At 42.5% G+C, this 17,048-nt stretch overlaps 1 protein-coding gene across 2 annotated transcripts in view; it reads left to right on the forward strand.

Moving 5' to 3' along the window:
• The first annotated feature begins 10,607 nt into the window (after window positions 1-10,607).
• fancl (FA complementation group L) overlaps window positions 10,608-17,048 on the forward strand; it is a 72,041-nt gene continuing 65,600 nt past the window's right edge. The window contains exon 1 of one of the 2 annotated variants that reach the window (XM_033025173.1): window positions 10,608-11,234. Coding sequence is in view for 1 of the 2 variants with exons in the window: in XM_033025172.1 (XP_032881063.1) it covers window positions 11,281-11,333 (53 nt within the window). In the remaining variant the exon portion in view is untranslated. Of the gene's footprint in view, window positions 11,334-17,048 lie in introns of both variants that reach the window. The other variant, XM_033025172.1, reaches the window with a different exon arrangement.

Raw genomic sequence — 17,048 nt, forward strand, 5'->3', positions numbered from 1 at the left:
AGCCCAGGCCTCGCAAGTCAGAGCCTCCGGGTTGACGGAGCCCGCGGCCATTTGTGCCTGGGTCGGTGGATCCCGAGGCTGGGACCTGGGTCGGTGCCACGGAGGCGTTCAGAGAGGATCCTGCAGCGTTAGTGGAGAGGTCGGTGCGGCGGTCGATGATGGCGCTGACAGACGGATGAGTACGGACAAGTGGAAGTGACGCCGCTGCCGAGGAAAGAAAAAAAGGACCCGGCGTGGGGGGAACCCCGAGAAGGGGTGGTAGAACAATGGACAATGGAGGACCCGGTGTGGGGGTACTGCCATGAGGGTGGGAGGAAGAACAAAGGGGTACTGGAGGGGGGGGGATTTGTAACTTTGTAGAAAGCCCTTTATGGGGGACTTTGCATACCGTGGCAAGGTATGCAAGCAAAGAATTTCACTGTAACTTGTCACATGTGACAATAAAGTATTTTCTATAGGGTGATTTCACGAAAGGTCACTGGAGCGTAGATCCGCACCCACGTGACAGAAAATTTTAACTGGGGGACAAGCGTCACTTCCGGTACATGTTAGTGAATGGGAAAACACGCACTTTCACACCCGTTAAAAACATTGAAAACGGCCAGGTTTTGAGCTGCAATTTACTGTCCCAGTCGGGGTGACCGTGAGGCACAGCTACCTAAATTTACAGTTAAAAAAAAAGATAGAAACTAAGGTAAATACAAGAGGGAGCTGAAGGTGTAAATACAGCGGAAGTTGATAGCGGACATTTTTCGTGGAGATTTAAATATCCAAAATATCGGGAATTATCGCGTTTGCTCGCTGCATTTCATCAAAAGTAAGGCATTATTGGCTTTGTTATCTTTATTAATTTGTTAGATGAAAAGTATTAAAAGTTAGAAATCCTTCAGTAAAATTGCAAAATCGCCCATGGTTCTCAGGTGGGTTTTAACATGCAAAATGAACACGCTTCTGAAGCTACATTCACCATTTAAATATCCGTGAATCATAAATGCGTCTTGAAATAAATTTTACTCAGATGCAAGCTAAGGAATGGTATAATAGTCAGCTGTTCATTTGACAAAATCAGGACATTTTTTGGCTAATAATAAAATGAGAACCATGGGCGATTTTGCATTTTTACTGAAGGATTTCTAACTTTTAATACTTTTCATCTAACAAATGAATAAAGATAACAAAGCCAATAATGCCACTTTTGATGAAATGCAGCGAGCAAACGCGATAATTCCCGATATTTTGGATCTTTAAATCTCCACGAAAAATGTCCGCTATCAACTTCCGCTGTATTTACACCTTCAGCTCCCTCTTGTATTTACCTTAGTTTCTATCTTTTTTTTTTAACTGTAAATTTAGGTAGCTGTGCCTCACGGTCACCCCGACTGGGACAGTAAATTGCAGCTCAAAACCTGGCCGTTTTCGATGTTTTTAACGGGTGTGAAAGTGCGTGTTTTCCCATTCACTACCATGTACCGGAAGTGACGCTTGTCCCCCAGTTAAAATTTTCGGTCACGTGGGTATCGGATCTACGCTCCAGTGACCTTTCGTGAAATCACCCTATTCTGTGTGCTCAGCCCCCTGCTCTACTCTATACTCACGAATGTGTAGCCGGACACAGTGTGAACTTCATCTTCAAGTTCGCTGATGACACCACCGTTGGACAAATTACAGATGGTGATGAGTCAGAATATAGAAGTGAAAGTGAACGACTGACCAAATTGTGCCAGAACAACAAAGGGGCTGTCAATGTCAGTAAGGCCAAGGAACTGATTGTGGTTTTGGAAGAGGAAGGTGATGACCCACAAACCTTTCTATATCAATGGGACGATCGTAGAGCGAGTCGAAACCTTCAAATTCCTGTGCATGCATATTTCTGAAGATCTTTCCTGGACCCAGCACACTGATGCAATTATAAAGGAAGCCTATCAACACCTCTACTTCCTGAGAAGATTGCAGAGATTTGGTATGTCAGAGAGAACTCTCTTGAACTTCTACAGGTGTACAGTAGAGAGCATATTGACTGGTTTCTTCACGGCTTGGTTCGGCAACTTGAATTCCCGGGAGCAAAGAAGACTGCAAAAGTGTTAAGTTCGTTACGAGTTCTGACCACCCCACCAACAAAGGGATTTACAGGAGTTGCTGCCTCAAAAGGGCAGCCAGTATCATCAGAAACCCACACTACCCTGGCCACAAACTCTCTTCACTCCTGCCATCGGGAAGAACATAAAGGAGCCTGAAAGCTAACGTGCAGGTTCAGGAACCGCTTCAGTCGTCAGTCTATTAAACAATATAACCTCCAAATAAGCTCTGATCTACATAGATGGGGGCTTGTTTAATATATTGTTATATACAGTACTATGTTTACATATTCTGTTGTGTAGCTGCAAGAAAGAATTTCATTGTTCTATCTGGGACATATGACACTAAAACACTTGACTCTTATTTGTGAACCATCTCCATCTTACTGGTACATTTGCTTCCTGTTCTTTTCACTGAAATTTGAAATCAATGTTCTCCCCTTCAGAAACTTCCTTAGCCTTGCCCCGAACCTTTCTGCAGTGTAATATCTAATTTTAAACTTGACTTGCTTTGAATCTTGTTGACCAAAGTCAAACTTACGCATTTCCATCCTGTCAATCTGGAAGTCTCAATCACTAATTTCCTCCACCATGAGTAGCTTCTTAAGTTATTTTGTCCATGCCTTTGAACCATAATTATTCCCTCAACATCTCATTGTCATCCATTTTGATTCTTCTTTCCTTCAGTTTTTATATGCTTTTAATATTCCATATTAATACATGTATTTATTTTTTAAATGCTAAGTAGTTACAGAGAAACCATGGGAAAGGTTTCCATGCTGTTGCATGACATCTGACAATTGTTTTTTTCCCATAGTCGTGAATGTCATAAAGTTGAAACTTTATGAAACACTAGACTAAGTGGGACCCGTTGGGTCCCATGTTCACACGGGAGGGCTGGTTCCCCACCACAATATTCCACTTCTCCACCAATTCCAATATTGGTGGCCAGTGTGGTGGGGGGGGGGGCATCCTGGAGAACTAGTATGGGTGTTGTGGGCCGAAGGGACTGGTTTCCAGCGAGCTAGTATGGACATTTTGGGCCGAATTAATTCTTGGGCTGGCAGCTCAGTTACTCAGGCTTGGTTGGCTGGCAGCTCAATCATGCACGCTTGGTTGGCTGGCAGCTCAGTCACTCAGGCATGGTGGGCTGGCAGCTCAGTCACTCAGGCCTGGTGGGCTGACAGCTGAGCCTCTCAGGCCTGGTGGGCTGGCAGCTGAGCCTCTCAGGCCTGGTGGGCTGGCAGCTCAGTCATTCAGGCCTGGTGGGCTGGCAGCTCAGGCCTGGTGGGCTGGCAGCTCGGGCCTGGTGGGCTGGCAGCTCAGTCATTCGAGCCTGATGGGCTGGCAGCTCGGGCCTGGTGGGCTGGCAGCTCAGTCACTCTGGCCTGGTGGGCTGACAGCTCAGGCCTGGTGGGAATCAATTTTAGCCATTCTTCATCTATTTCTGCAGATCATAGCAAAGAAGGAGGAAAGTATCCTGGTCTGGATCTTACAGGGAGCCAATGAAGGCAGGGAGACAAATACTGGGGTGAGGTTTACTGCTTGCAGGGGGAATACTTACTGATGGGCCGAAGGGACTCCTGGGCTAGTACAGGCCTGATGGGCTGAAGGGACTCTTTAAAAAAAATCTGAGTGTAATGTCAGTGAAAGGCACATTTTCTGGACTTTTCCTGTCCTGGCACTGACCTTTTGGGCCAAAATGCTCTTCCTGGGCTAATAGGGGCATTTTGGGCAAAAGGAACTGGTTTCTCGGCTAATAGGGGCCCTGTGGGCCGAAATGAGTGGTTTCAGGCAGGCCAAACAACTAATTTCATTTCAATTTCAAGTACAGGACAAGCCAAACAACTCATCTGATTTTCATTGTCATTTCAGTTTCAAGCACAGGGTAGGCCAAACAACTCATCTCATTTTCATTTATTTTCCATTACCATTTCAGTTTCAAGCACAGGGCAGGCCAAATAACTCATTGTATTTTCATTAAGGGCTAACAAATCATTTATTGCAAGTACATTGCAGACTCACAGTCCAGTAGACTCGCAGCAGAATCACTTGTGGCCTCTCCCTCATGATCTTCTAGAGTGACTGACTCGAATCCAGGGTTTTATAGTCGTGCCCCCCCCCCCCCCCCCCCCGGAAGGGGTGATACCTTCATCATGGTGATGGACAGGTGGGAGGACCAATCAGCTGATCTCAAGTATTTTTAAACATTCGTAACTTTTTTATTTTTCATCGATCGGAAAAACCCTTGGGGCTGCTTCAGCGGAGGAGGACTGACTAAGATGGTAAAAATCATAGCGATATATGGTAGTTTTTTTTCTAAAATCAATATACAGCGCAGATAGAAAGTGGTTAAGATGAGACTTAGTTATATAGATGGTCCATCCATTGCAATGTTTATGATATCGGCTGGCTGTTGCCATTCTGAATCTCATAAAACAAAGTGTCAAATGCCAATTTGTTCAGAAAATTGTCTCCCTCAATGGAAAGATGTCAAATAGGGATGAATAAAGTTCTGCACGTTAGGCATCTGAAGGTACCATAGCTTAAATCGTCTATCATTAATCAAAATGCATACCTAAACAGGAAGGGGCCCAGCTACATTGATGAATAGGAATTTTCTAACCTGGAATAAGAATCTGCACAACATTTTCCGTATCTACTGTGAGTTGTGCATTACCACAGCAACAAAATGTGTAAGAAAAACTTCAGCCAGGTCACTACAGATTTGTAAAGAAGGTGACCCAGGGAACAGAGCAGATAACATACAAGCATTAAGGAGTAAGCCATTTAGAACGGAGATGAGGAAACTCTCACAGAGAGTGGTGAGTCTGGAATTCTCTGCCTCAGAGGGCAGTGGAGGCAGGTTCTCTGGATGCTTTCAAGAGAGAGCTGGATAGGGCTCTTAAAATAGCGGAGTCGGGATATGGGAAGAAGGCATGAAGGGGGTACTGATTGCGGATGATCAGCCATGGTCACATTGAATGGCGGTGCTGGCTCGAAGGGCCAAATGGCCTACTGCACCTATTGTCTAAAGACTGACATGTATTGTACAAAGAAAAGATGAAAAATAATATTTTGTGACAATTCTTTAAAAATATGCTTCAACCCCTATATCTTCCCTTCTCACTGGACCCTCTAAGTCATACTTATTGCATTATATATTTAATGGCTCAGTCTAAATATTCTATTGGGTGGAAGGTGCTGATTTTGGATGTTAAATCACTTTTGAGATGGTGGTATCTTAAAACGTTTGGTTGTGAAGCCAAGTGGAGATCTAATAGTAAAATTGCTATTGGTGCCTGCCTTCTTAAGATGATTCAACTCTAAAGTGAAAAATATGCCTGATTATAATAGTGGTACAAATGTCTGGTACCTGCACACCTCCTAACTTATTTAACAAAACTAAATTGAAATATATAAATTATATACATTGGTCTTTCATAGCTATTCTGCTCTATTGGACTAAACCCACTTATTTCTTTTCCGGAACAGTTCTAATGTGTTGCAAAATTGCTGTGATTTTGGGGGAATTGCACCCCCCATTTGGACTTCCAAGGTTGGACTGCAATTGGGCAGTGGATCTTGAAGAACTGCTGGCAAGGTTGAGATTTTGGAATTCACACAAGATTCCTAAACTTATTGCAGAATTGTAAACACTTCTTGCCAAGTTTTAGCTCATTCAAAAAAGTAATATAATAGTGCAGGGAGGAACTGCAGATGCTCGTTTACACCAAAGATGCTGGACAAAATACTGGAGTAACGCAGTGGGTCAGGCATCATCTCTGGAGAAAAGGAGAATAGGTGATGTTTTGGTTGAGACCCTTTGTCAGGCTCTTGGAAAAGTATTGATCTTTATATAGATGGAGAGCAAAGAAATACAATGAGCCAGATGTTAAGCTGCATCTAAACAAAGCCCAATAATTCTTAAGAACAAATTGACCTTTGGAAGAAAATTTGAGGTAGTAACTAATGAGTCCCCAAAAGTTTGTCATATTAATCATATTAATGATTTTGATGAGGGAGAGATCATCATATGTGAATGTTGTGAAAGTGTGAATTTTGAGAGTTTAAGAAGATAATAGACAACCCAAGCATATGGGTGACACTTTCTTAACAGTTAGAGTATGATGTGGAAAAATGCGAAGTCATCCACTTTGATAGCAAAAAAAATGGTAAGGTGTTAATTTAAATGCTAAGAAATTAAAAGTGTTGGTGTTGAAAGAAATTCTTAGGGTCTTTGTTTACAAATCACTTAAATCACTTAAAAGTTAATCTGCAAGTACAGTGAGCAACTAAGAAGGCATTTTGTGTATGCTTTTTATTATGAAAGAATTTGAGTATAGATTAAGGATGTCCAAATGAAATTATGAAAGGTCTTGATAAAGCTTCATTTCCAGTATCGCATGCGTGTTCCTGGCTAAGGAAGGATATACTTGCGATGGAGGGTGTGCAATAAACGTTTCCCAAATTGATGCCCGGTTGAGAGGCTGGACATTATATACAATTGAATTATATTCATTGAGAAAGATAATTTTTTTAAGATAAAATGGGCAGATTGAGAGAATATATATTAAGTATGATCAAAATAGATACAGTATCAGATTCAAAGAAATACATCGTTTATTAATGTTACTATGTTCCTAGAGTGACTGCCTTTAATTAAAACTGGAGATTTCTGTTTTGAAAAGAATCAAGTATAAAGCAACCTTCAACAACCTTCAATTAATATCTGACTATTTTAGACTTCCATCAATTCAAGTGGCAATTTCAGTGAAGTATCTGATCTGCAGAAGAGCATTGTTTATGTGGGCTCTCATTGCTGCGATAAAGACCTTGGCTTTGTATTTAAAAATATCTCTTCATTTTCAAACTCGGAAAACCATTACCACAAGCCAGTGTTTGGAAAGGTAGTTGCTCAAAAGATTAATGTGGTTAAAAATGGAGACATGGTTCTGCTACACCTATATTTGCACCAACAATAACATTTGCAGGACACGACATAATCATCTGCCAATTACCAACTTTCTTTTTAACCACTGTATCAAAGAAAGACATATTACAAACTTTGTACAGCATAGAGGTGAGAGTAGGAAAGTTTCATGGAGATTTGCAGGGCAAGTTTTATGCAAAGAATAGTGGGAGCCTGGAATGCACTGCCAGGGGTGGTGATGGAGGCAGATACGACAGTGGTGTATAAGAGGGTTTTGGATAGGCACAAGGATGCGGATCAAGTACAGGCAGATGAGATCAGTTTAACTTGGCATCATATTCGGCACAAACATTGTGGGCCAAAGGGCTTGTTCTTATACACTTCATAAGGAAATGTGTGGAGGACTGTGTTCCTACAAAAAACATCCGAGTGTTTCCCAACCAGAAGCCTTGGATGAACCAGGAGAAATAATTTACAGTGGCAGAAGAGTCAGCAGCTAAAGGCAACGGATTTGGCATAAGAATCGGAAACAATTCCAGAAAAATAATTACATGATCAATTGTTGAAATTTACAATTCATTGCCTGAAAGAATGGTGGGTGCTGATTGAATAATAAATTTCAGAAATAGACTTTTGCCTGATTTAAAAAAAACAAAACATTGTGTTTGAAAAATAGCTAGTGTATGTAACATAGTGTAGCTCAACAAAAGAATTGTTTTAGCAATGATGGAACAAGGTTGAGATTGATTCTATGCTTATTCAATGAGAAACAGGCTTACTTTCATTTCCTTTATTATGACAAATAGTGATAACAAAATGTAGTCCTCCAATTTCACTACTAAGTTGCATATGTGATGTTAACAATATTTCCATAGGATCCTGCTGCTCAAGCTGCTCCTTGTTCTGTGATTCACTTTGTTACCTCTTCAACCTCACTAATTGCATCCTCTGGGAAGAATGTAGCTGCACTGATATTTGCTAATGGTGATTAGCGGGGTGTTGGGTGCTATGAGTTGTTCACATGTGGGTCAGTGATAATACTGGCAGACTGGTCTTTGAAGCTTGCAATATCAAAAACAATAAATGTCAGAATACAAGCTTCGAGAAATATTTTCAAGTTAATTTTGCATTGCAATGTGCAGTATATAATGTTGAATGCTCTAAAGTGCCCTTCTTGAAGGGTGTCAGGAACTTTTGGAGGTATGTTAAGAATAGGTTGGAAATGTACTAATGAACACAAACTCTGACACCTCATATCTCTCTGAACACTGATTCTCAGACATTTAGTGTAGTCATGGGATGGGGAGATCTTAAATTCATTGTATGATTGTGGCAAGACAGATAGACAGGATGGTGAAGAAGCATTGTCATACTTGTATTCATCAATCAGGGCATTGCGTACTGAAAATGGGTCCCGACCCAAAACATCATCCATCCTTTATCTCCAGAGATGCTGCCTGATACGCTGAGTTACTCCAGCACCATGTGTCTATCATTGACTGTAGGAGTTGAGATGTCATGTTAAAACTGTACAAGACAGTGGTGTGGCCACATTTGAAATACTGTGTATATTTCTGGTCACCCTACTCTAAAAAGGATGTAATTGCACTGGAAATGATGGGGGGGGAAAAAGAGAATTTACTGGATCTGGGAAGATTGTCATGTAGTGGCTGGGCAGACTGGGTCTTTTTCCTGGAGCTATAGAGGTAGAGGGATGATCTTGTAGCATAAAATCACAAGGGGCAAAGATAACGTGAATGGTCACAGTCTTTTTACCCAGGGTTGGGGAGTCTAAAACTAGATTTAACATGAGGGGTAACATTTTTTACACAAGACGATACATAGATGAAATGAGCTGTCAGAGAAAATGGTCGAGAAGCCGGTACAATTACAACATTTAAAAGACACATGGATAGGCATATGAAAAGGTCATGGTGAAGGTAAGTGGATCAGCTTGTTTGAGCTACTTGGTTGGCATTGACAGGTTGGGCTGTTAAGGGCCAGAAAGTATCAGATTCACAAAAACGAAAGGTCTATTTAATAGCTATAAGTTTTATTTGTTACTGTAAGCCAACAACTCTAAAGGGTGTTTAAAAGAGTATCATTGTGCAAGTGTCAAGAGGAATGATTGGTTGTCAATTTCAAAGGCCACCTACGGTGAAACAGAGTGTATTCTTAGGAGACAGTGATGTCTGATTACTGCAGGAGGTTGCATAGAAACCTATCCTAGATTGTATCTTGAAACAGCTTTTTATTTCAGTTTAATAATTTCCATAGTAATTTCGAAGTGGTTCACTAGTTCCTTATCCAAAATCATGTCATACTCAATTTGGTCAGAATAATACAAATAGTGTTCTCTAATTCATCAATTGAGTGGGCATCAAGACTCTAACTGCTGACAATTACCTGTATCTGATGTTGGAAAGGATGTGCCTGGGACAATGGTACACAATGTGGCACTATCAATCTTTAGTGGAAGAGTTCTTCAAGACCAACACCTTTGCGCACAAGTCCAACGGGCAATGATCAGCAAAGAACATCCTGCAGGCACCGCGGGACAAGGACTCGGTGGATCCTGTGCAGCGGTTCTCTGAGCAGCCTGCCCAATTTGTCTGACGACATGCCTCATCACCAGAACTCAACAACAAGCACCAAAACCTCATGGTTGGCAGAGAGGAGTAGTCAGTTAGATCCTTCCTGTACCGTCAAAGTCTTACCACTAATGCTTGATACCCTTGGAACAACTGCTACGGAGAAGAGACAGTTGCCCACCTCTTCGAAGAGTATGGATTTACAAAAGAGGATCTGGAGAAGGACGAAAGAATCGACCGACTAGGCCTATATTCACTGGAATTTAGAAGGATGAGAGGGAATCTTATAGACACATAAAATTATTAAGGGATTAGACAGGCTAGATGCAGGAAAAATGTTCCTGATGTTAGGGGAGACAAGAACCAGGGGTCACAGTGTAAGAATAAGGAATAGGCCATTTAGGACTGAGATGAGGAAAAACGTTTTCACTCAGAGTTGTGAATCTGGAATTCTCTGCCACATAAGGCAGTGGAGACCAATTAACAGGATGTTTTCAAGAGAGAATTAGATATAGCTCTTAAGGCTAACGGAATCAAGGGATCTGGGGATAAAGCAGGAATGGGGTACTGATTCTGGATGGTCAGCCATGATCAAAGATTATATCTTTGGCCATGATCATATTGAATGGCGGTGCTGGCTCAAATGGCCTACTGCACCTGTTTTCTATGTTTCTATGAAAGGGTCCTCATCACGGTTTGTTCTGAACAGCTCTGTAATAGATAACTTAAGTGCATTTAAAATGAGATGAGCATTTAAAGGAGCTGTGCGGAGCAAGTTTCTCACAAGAGCATGGTAAGTGTCTGGAACGTACAGCTGAGGCTGGCGGTGGAGAGATATGATATTGGCATTTAAGAAACTTTTGCATAAGCAAATGGGTGTGCAGGTAAAAGAGGGATATTGAATAGGAGTTGGCCTTGGCATAATGTCTGGCACAGAGTGCTGTCTCTAATTTGCGGGTTGTTCCCAATCCCAGGGACACATTTGAAGACGGACAAGTGCAGCCGGAAGACCACCAACTTCGCGTATCATGTTCTCCAGAGATGCTGCTTGACCCGACCCGCTTAGTTACACTCTAGCACTTCATATCCATCTGTTTGGGGGGAGTGGTGACGGTTGTTGCGCGGTCGCAAAATTCGCGTGTGCAAGTCCGGAAGCCAAGCGCGGTCGGGAACATGTAAGCGACCATTCGCTGAAAAGAGATACAAAATACTGGAGTAACTCAGCGGGACAGGCAGTGTGGCTGGAGAGAAGGAATGGGTGACGTTTCGGGTGGAGACCCTTTCACTGATAACCCTCGCTTCACCTAGTTTTGCAGCATCGCTTAGAGATCCTACCGTGACCTTTCACTGATTATAGACACAATATGCTGGAGTAACTCAGCGGGAACAGGCAGCATGTCTGGAGAAATTGAATGGGTGACGATTCGGTAGAGACCATTCTTTCTCTGCTAACCCTCGTTACTGCAAATTTTGCAGCAGCGCTTTGCAAACTGCGAGAAACCAGATCTAGGCGCAGTGATCGCCGCCGGGGAAGAGGCTGATTGGCAAAGAGGAGGCGTTGGCGCCGACAGCGGCGGCTCTGGTTGGGTGCGGAAGGCTGTGGGCCAGGAGCGGCGGCTGCAGAGTTGTGTGCAAGTGAGTACAGAGAAACTTTTAACACGTCTGCAGCAAGGAATTGTAGATGCAGTTACACCGAAAACTGACACACAATGCTGGAGTAACTCTGCGAGTCAGGTAACATCATTGGAGAGAAGCAATGGGTGACGTTTCGGTTGGAGACCCTTCTTTCACTGACAACCCTCGCTACGCCAAGTTTTGCAGCAGCGCTTTGCAAACTGTGTGTCGGAATCCTGCAGGGACCTTTCACTGATAATAGCCACAACATGCTGGAGTAACTCAGCGGGACCGGCAGCATCTCTGGCGAGAAGGGATGGGTGACGTTTCTGGTAGATACCCATACGTCCAGAGTTGCTGCCTGTCCCGCTAAGTTACTCCAACATTTTGTGTTTAACATATCTCCTGCACCCCAAAGACACCAGAAAAACCCGCCGTCCGTGCTGTATGCCTGGTGTTCAAATCCTCATAAGAAACCCTTAAAACGAGTGCAGTCTTTTAAAAGTTTAAACGCTGGAAATATGCCTTTAAATCAACGCAATTTAAGTAAAATGAACGCGTTTTCCCATTAAAATGAAAGTGACCGGGATTTGGCATCCTTTGGAATCCTACACAAATATCTGAGTCTCAGTGCTGGGAAATGTGCGGAAGTTTGCATTTCATCCCTGGATATCCTTTGTCCAACTGGAAGACTCAGCTCCAAGGATTGCGATCAGCTGAGCGGAAATTCTGATCTTCAAACTTCATTCCGTGGTCCTGAAGTTCTGCCTAGCCACGAAGTCAACATTTGGTGGAATCTAATTGCTCTGTCCTTTATACATAAGCTCCGACATTGTCCTGGTCAATGGTTACACTTAAACCAACGTCACTAAAAATAGATTATCCATTCATCGTCAACGTCATCTTTTCGCAGCGGGCCCCACCAATACTTGTGACATTCAGACTCTTGGTCTCCCTAACATATTATACTGTTCCATTTATCTCAATATCGCCCAATCTGCTTTCCAATTTAAAACGCGATTTCTACTTTGGTTTTAATAAAAAATAATTGACCCTTTCCCCCTCTGCTAGAGTGTTTACTTGTCATACACACTGGGATGAAAATATTGTAATTCTTATTTGCTGTTGCCTTACAGGCATATTAAACACAACACAACAAATAAATATACAATAAATAATAATGCAATAAATTATCAATTATACCAGGTAACCAGCCCATAATAGTGCAAGCCTGTACTTGGTGTTGAGATAACATCATACAGATGCTACACAAAATTGCTGGGGAAACTCAGTGGGTGCAGCAGCATCTATGGAGCGAAGGAAATAGGCGACGTTTCGGGCCGAAACCCTTCTTCATACAGATGCTATCTGGCCTGCTGAATATTTAAAGCATATGCTTTTTATTTCAGCTTTCCAAAATTTGTAGGTCTGCTTTTTGAAAATGATGCATACTATTCATTGCTAACAGACCACTTGGAGTAGTGAAGGGACTTAAGGGGCTGCCCCGCTGTGGCGACCTAATCCGCGAGTTCAGAAAAGTGTCCTCAACCTTCAAGCTCGAGAGCACTCGCCTGTAAATTTTCACTCGCAGAAAATTTTTCAACACGCTGAAAATTTTTTCGGGAACTTCCCTCGAGCATGAAGGAGAGTTCCAGTGACCACCTAGGACCACGTGTCGACCATGCTGCGAGTTTGAGTCGAGGGCAAACTCGTCTAAACTCGCAGATTAGGTCGCCGCAGTGGGACAGCCCCTTTAATGTTTTTATGCCAATGGATTTATTTCCTATTAAATATTAATTGATGATGTGTGTAACTCCATGGATCCAGCAGTAGGGCATAGGAACAAATCCGGTAATATGCCGTACAATGAGTTTGCTTTTTTATTTCAGAAGGGGGCATAGGGAAGCACATGAGTTACTGAAGTGGCTGATTGTTGCTGCCCAGAGTCACGCGAGTGAGCCCACAGAAAGCATCTGGACCTGATAGTATATCTGGCCATGTTCTCAAAGCCTGCATGGACCAACTGGCTAGAATCCAGTTTGTGGAGATCTTCAGCCTCTCATTCTGAGGTCCCTATCTGCTTTAAAATGGCATCTATAATTCCCGTGCCCAAGATACTCACCTGCTTTAAAACATATTGTCATTTAATATGTAAGGCACATTTTTATTTCTTTGACCTAACCACATGACTTTGCACCCATCATTTGTTAATTTGAAACTTGTGGCATTCTTTTTTTTTTGTTTGTTTTTGCATCAAAAACTCAAAAATAAGTATTATCCAGCTTCCAAGGAAAATTTAGAGAAAGCTGGATCTTATTTTGAACATCACTATAAGATGTGAATAATAATAAATGTTCATTGTACCCTGTAGTATGTTTCCATATTTATTGAGTACTATTCAATAATTACATTTAAAATGCCTTTACATTAGAGTCGTAGACACAAGCACTTTGGCCCACATTGTCCATACCAACCTAGTTGGCATACTGGGTTAGTAGTCCTATTTGTCTGCATTTGGCCTGTGAAGCTCAAATTCAAGTTCAAGTTAACATTTATTGTCACATACACCAATTGGTGCAGTGCAATTTGAGTTACCATGCAGCCACATAAATAAAATAAACACTATAGAACTTAACATAAAGATCCCCCACAGCGGAATCAACGTTACCCACTGTGAGGGAAGGCAACAAAGTTCAGTCATCTTCCTCTTGTCCACCCGTGGTCGGGGCCTATTGAGGCCTCCGCAGTCGCCGCAACGGCGGCCCGATGTTTCAGGCCCTCTCGCCGGGATGATCGGAACTCCAGCGTCGGAAGAACACTCTCAGCAGCCTGGAGATCCGAATCGGCCGCTTCCTACTGGAGACCGCGGCTTCCGAAGTCCACAGGTCGAGCTGGGCGGAGCTCCAACATTGCCGATCCTCGGCGAAAGATTCCAGGCCTCCTTTGTTAAAGTCAGTGCCGCCCGTGGATGGAAGGTCCGCAAACCACAGCTCCACGGTGTTAAAGTCTTAAAGTCGGCAGGGCCTCTGGAGCTCCAACACAGGCAATCGCTGGTAAGGCATCGCCCACTCCGCGATGGTAATTCAGTGCTGTGCCGCTGCTGAAGATCTGGCCGGTCTCCAGCAGGAAAGGCCGCACCAATCCAGATGGTAGGCCGCAGGGGGGGGGGGGCGAAGATGCGGCTTGGAGAAGAGATGCATCCTCGACCAAGATGTGACTGAGAAGACTGTTTCCCCCACCCCCCACATAAAATAGACTAAAAGATCTCCACACACAAACTTTTAGAAAGACTAAAAATAACAAAAAGGATGAAAGGAGAGACAGCTGCTGGCGAGGCTGCCACACTCGATGGCGCCACCACTCTAAATCCTTCCTATCCATAGATCTAATCAAATTGTGAATGAACTGTAAAATGCTGACTTTTAACCGTATGTTTAATGTTGTGCATCGTGATTACAGTATTGTGATACAGATACATACCCATTTACACAAACCCAGTCTAATACTTTGCCGTTTGTCCCTGAAGCCCACACATGAAAGGTTACTTTGTGTTTTAAATGGTTTCTGCAAGTTCAGATGGGTAACATGCTGTGTTGACCTTATTGGATCTGAAATCTTTAAACAAATGCAGTAAATAGGTCAAATAAAATATGCTCCTCTGATCTCATCATTGAAGAAGTAGGTTTAATTGTTCGTAGACAAAAATGCTAGAGAAACTCAGCGGGTGAGGCAGCATCTATGGAGCGAAGGAAATAGGCAACGTTTTGGGTCGAGACCCTACTTCAGACTGATGTGGGGGGCGGGAAGAAGAAATGAAGAGGTGGAGACAGTGGGCTGAGGGAGAGCTGAGAAGGGGAGGAGAAAGTAGGGACTACCTGAAATTAGAGAAGTCAATGTTCATACCGCTGGGGTGCAAACTGCCCAAGCGAAATATGAGGTGCTGCTCCTCCAATTTACGGTGGTCCTCACTCTGGCCATGGAGGAGGCCCAGGACAGAAAGGTTGGATTCGGAATGGGAGGGGGATTTGAAGTGCTGAACCACTGGGAGATCGGGTTGGTTATTGCGAACCGAGCGGAGGTGTTGGGCGAAGCGATCGCCAAGCCTACGCTTGGTCTCACCGATGTAGAGCAGCTAACACCTAGAGCAGCGGATGCAATAGATGAGGTTGGAGTAGGTGCAGGTGAACCTCTGCCGCACCTGAAAAGACTGCTTGGGTCCTTGAATGGAGTCAAGGGGGGAGGTAAAGCGACAAGTGTAGCATTTCCTGCGGTTGCAAGAGAAAGTGGCAGGAGGTCAAATAGGTCAAATAAAATATGCTCCTCTGATCTCATAATCGAAGAAGTAGGTTTAATTGTTCAATCTCTTTATTTACCTTCTTCAGTCTGAAGAAGGGTTTCGGCCCAAAATGTTGCCTATTTCCTTCGCTCCATAGATGCTGCTGCACCCGCTGAGTTTCTCCAGCATTTTTGTGTACCTTCTTTATTTACCTCTCTGATTCTACCTTCTTTAATCTCTTGTCATTGTTATTTTGATCATTTTCCCCAATAAGAAAGGTAACGTTCTGATGTATATAATGTGATATTACTTTAAAGAGAGAAATAAATCACATTTCATGCTTTCTAATCCAGTAGGATTTTGTCTATTGACAGTGGATATCACAGCACATTTGTGAAAGGATTTGGATTCACACTCAATTCCACCAGTATCTTTTCAAAGATTTTCTGGTTGTTAGGCAACTGAAATGCTCTTGGAAAGTAAAATTGGGCATCCTCCATAATATGTTCTTGGTTATATAGGTTCTGGATGTAAAAAAGGATGTATATTAATTAATCCTGCAACCAAAAGGGGAGATGTTCAAGATAATCTGAACAACATCAAGGCTTTGCAATACGGTTGTAGACAAAAGTGCTGGAGAAATTCAGCGGGTGCAGCAGCATCTATGGAGCGAAGGAAATAGGCAGCGTTTCGGGCCCTTTTGTCTACCTTCGATTTTCCAGCATCCGCAGTTCCTTAAACACTTTGCAATATGGTTACCTGTTTCTTGCTTTATTGACCTCTTCACATGTGTCATTCCCTAGATTGTAGTCTGCTCGTATCCATTGAAAATCCTTTGGACACCAGTTATTCCAATTTTTTTCTATTTCATTCTAATCTCTTTGTGTGCATTAATGACTAATACCAACCGGACACTGTCTCCTGTGCTGTCATAAGAAAGGGAACACCTCATAGGAAGACTCTTTCAGATGTTTTCCTGCTGGCATATAGTGCACAATATAGCTGGTTGATTATTTAATTTGGGATTTTATTTCTTGAGGGAGTCAATTAGTTGGCGCTTTGCATCCCCCCCTTGAATTCTTTGCCGTTCCAAGATGACCCACATCCTATATATCACAAATGTAGTTATCTTAACATCAAATCTGATGTCTCGCTTTGGGTTAGTTGAAAAGACTTTTGTATTTTCCTTTTTTTTGTCAGAAAAAATAATTACTACATACTGTCAAAAGCTCATTCTGTATCCAAATATAAAAAAGAAATTGACATCCTTTATTATGATTTTCCTGAGGGGTGAAAACTAAATTTTACACAAATGGAAGATCCAGTTTTTAATTTAATTTCATGGTAATGAAATCATTTTAAAATGTCTTTTAATTTATGCAATTTTTGGGTGGTTATTGTTGCTAGCAAGGCCTAGTGTATTTCCTCCTCTCAAATTGCCTTTTGATATTTGTGGTGCTGACCCATCTTTAACCACCAGTTCATCTGATGAGGATACTCCTATTATAATGCTGAAGGAATTATGAAGAATTCCAGGACTTAGACAAGCAATGATAAAA

Source organism: Amblyraja radiata, chromosome 8 (assembly GCF_010909765.2).
Source record: "Amblyraja radiata isolate CabotCenter1 chromosome 8, sAmbRad1.1.pri, whole genome shotgun sequence".
Taxonomy (NCBI): domain Eukaryota; kingdom Metazoa; phylum Chordata; class Chondrichthyes; order Rajiformes; family Rajidae; genus Amblyraja; species Amblyraja radiata.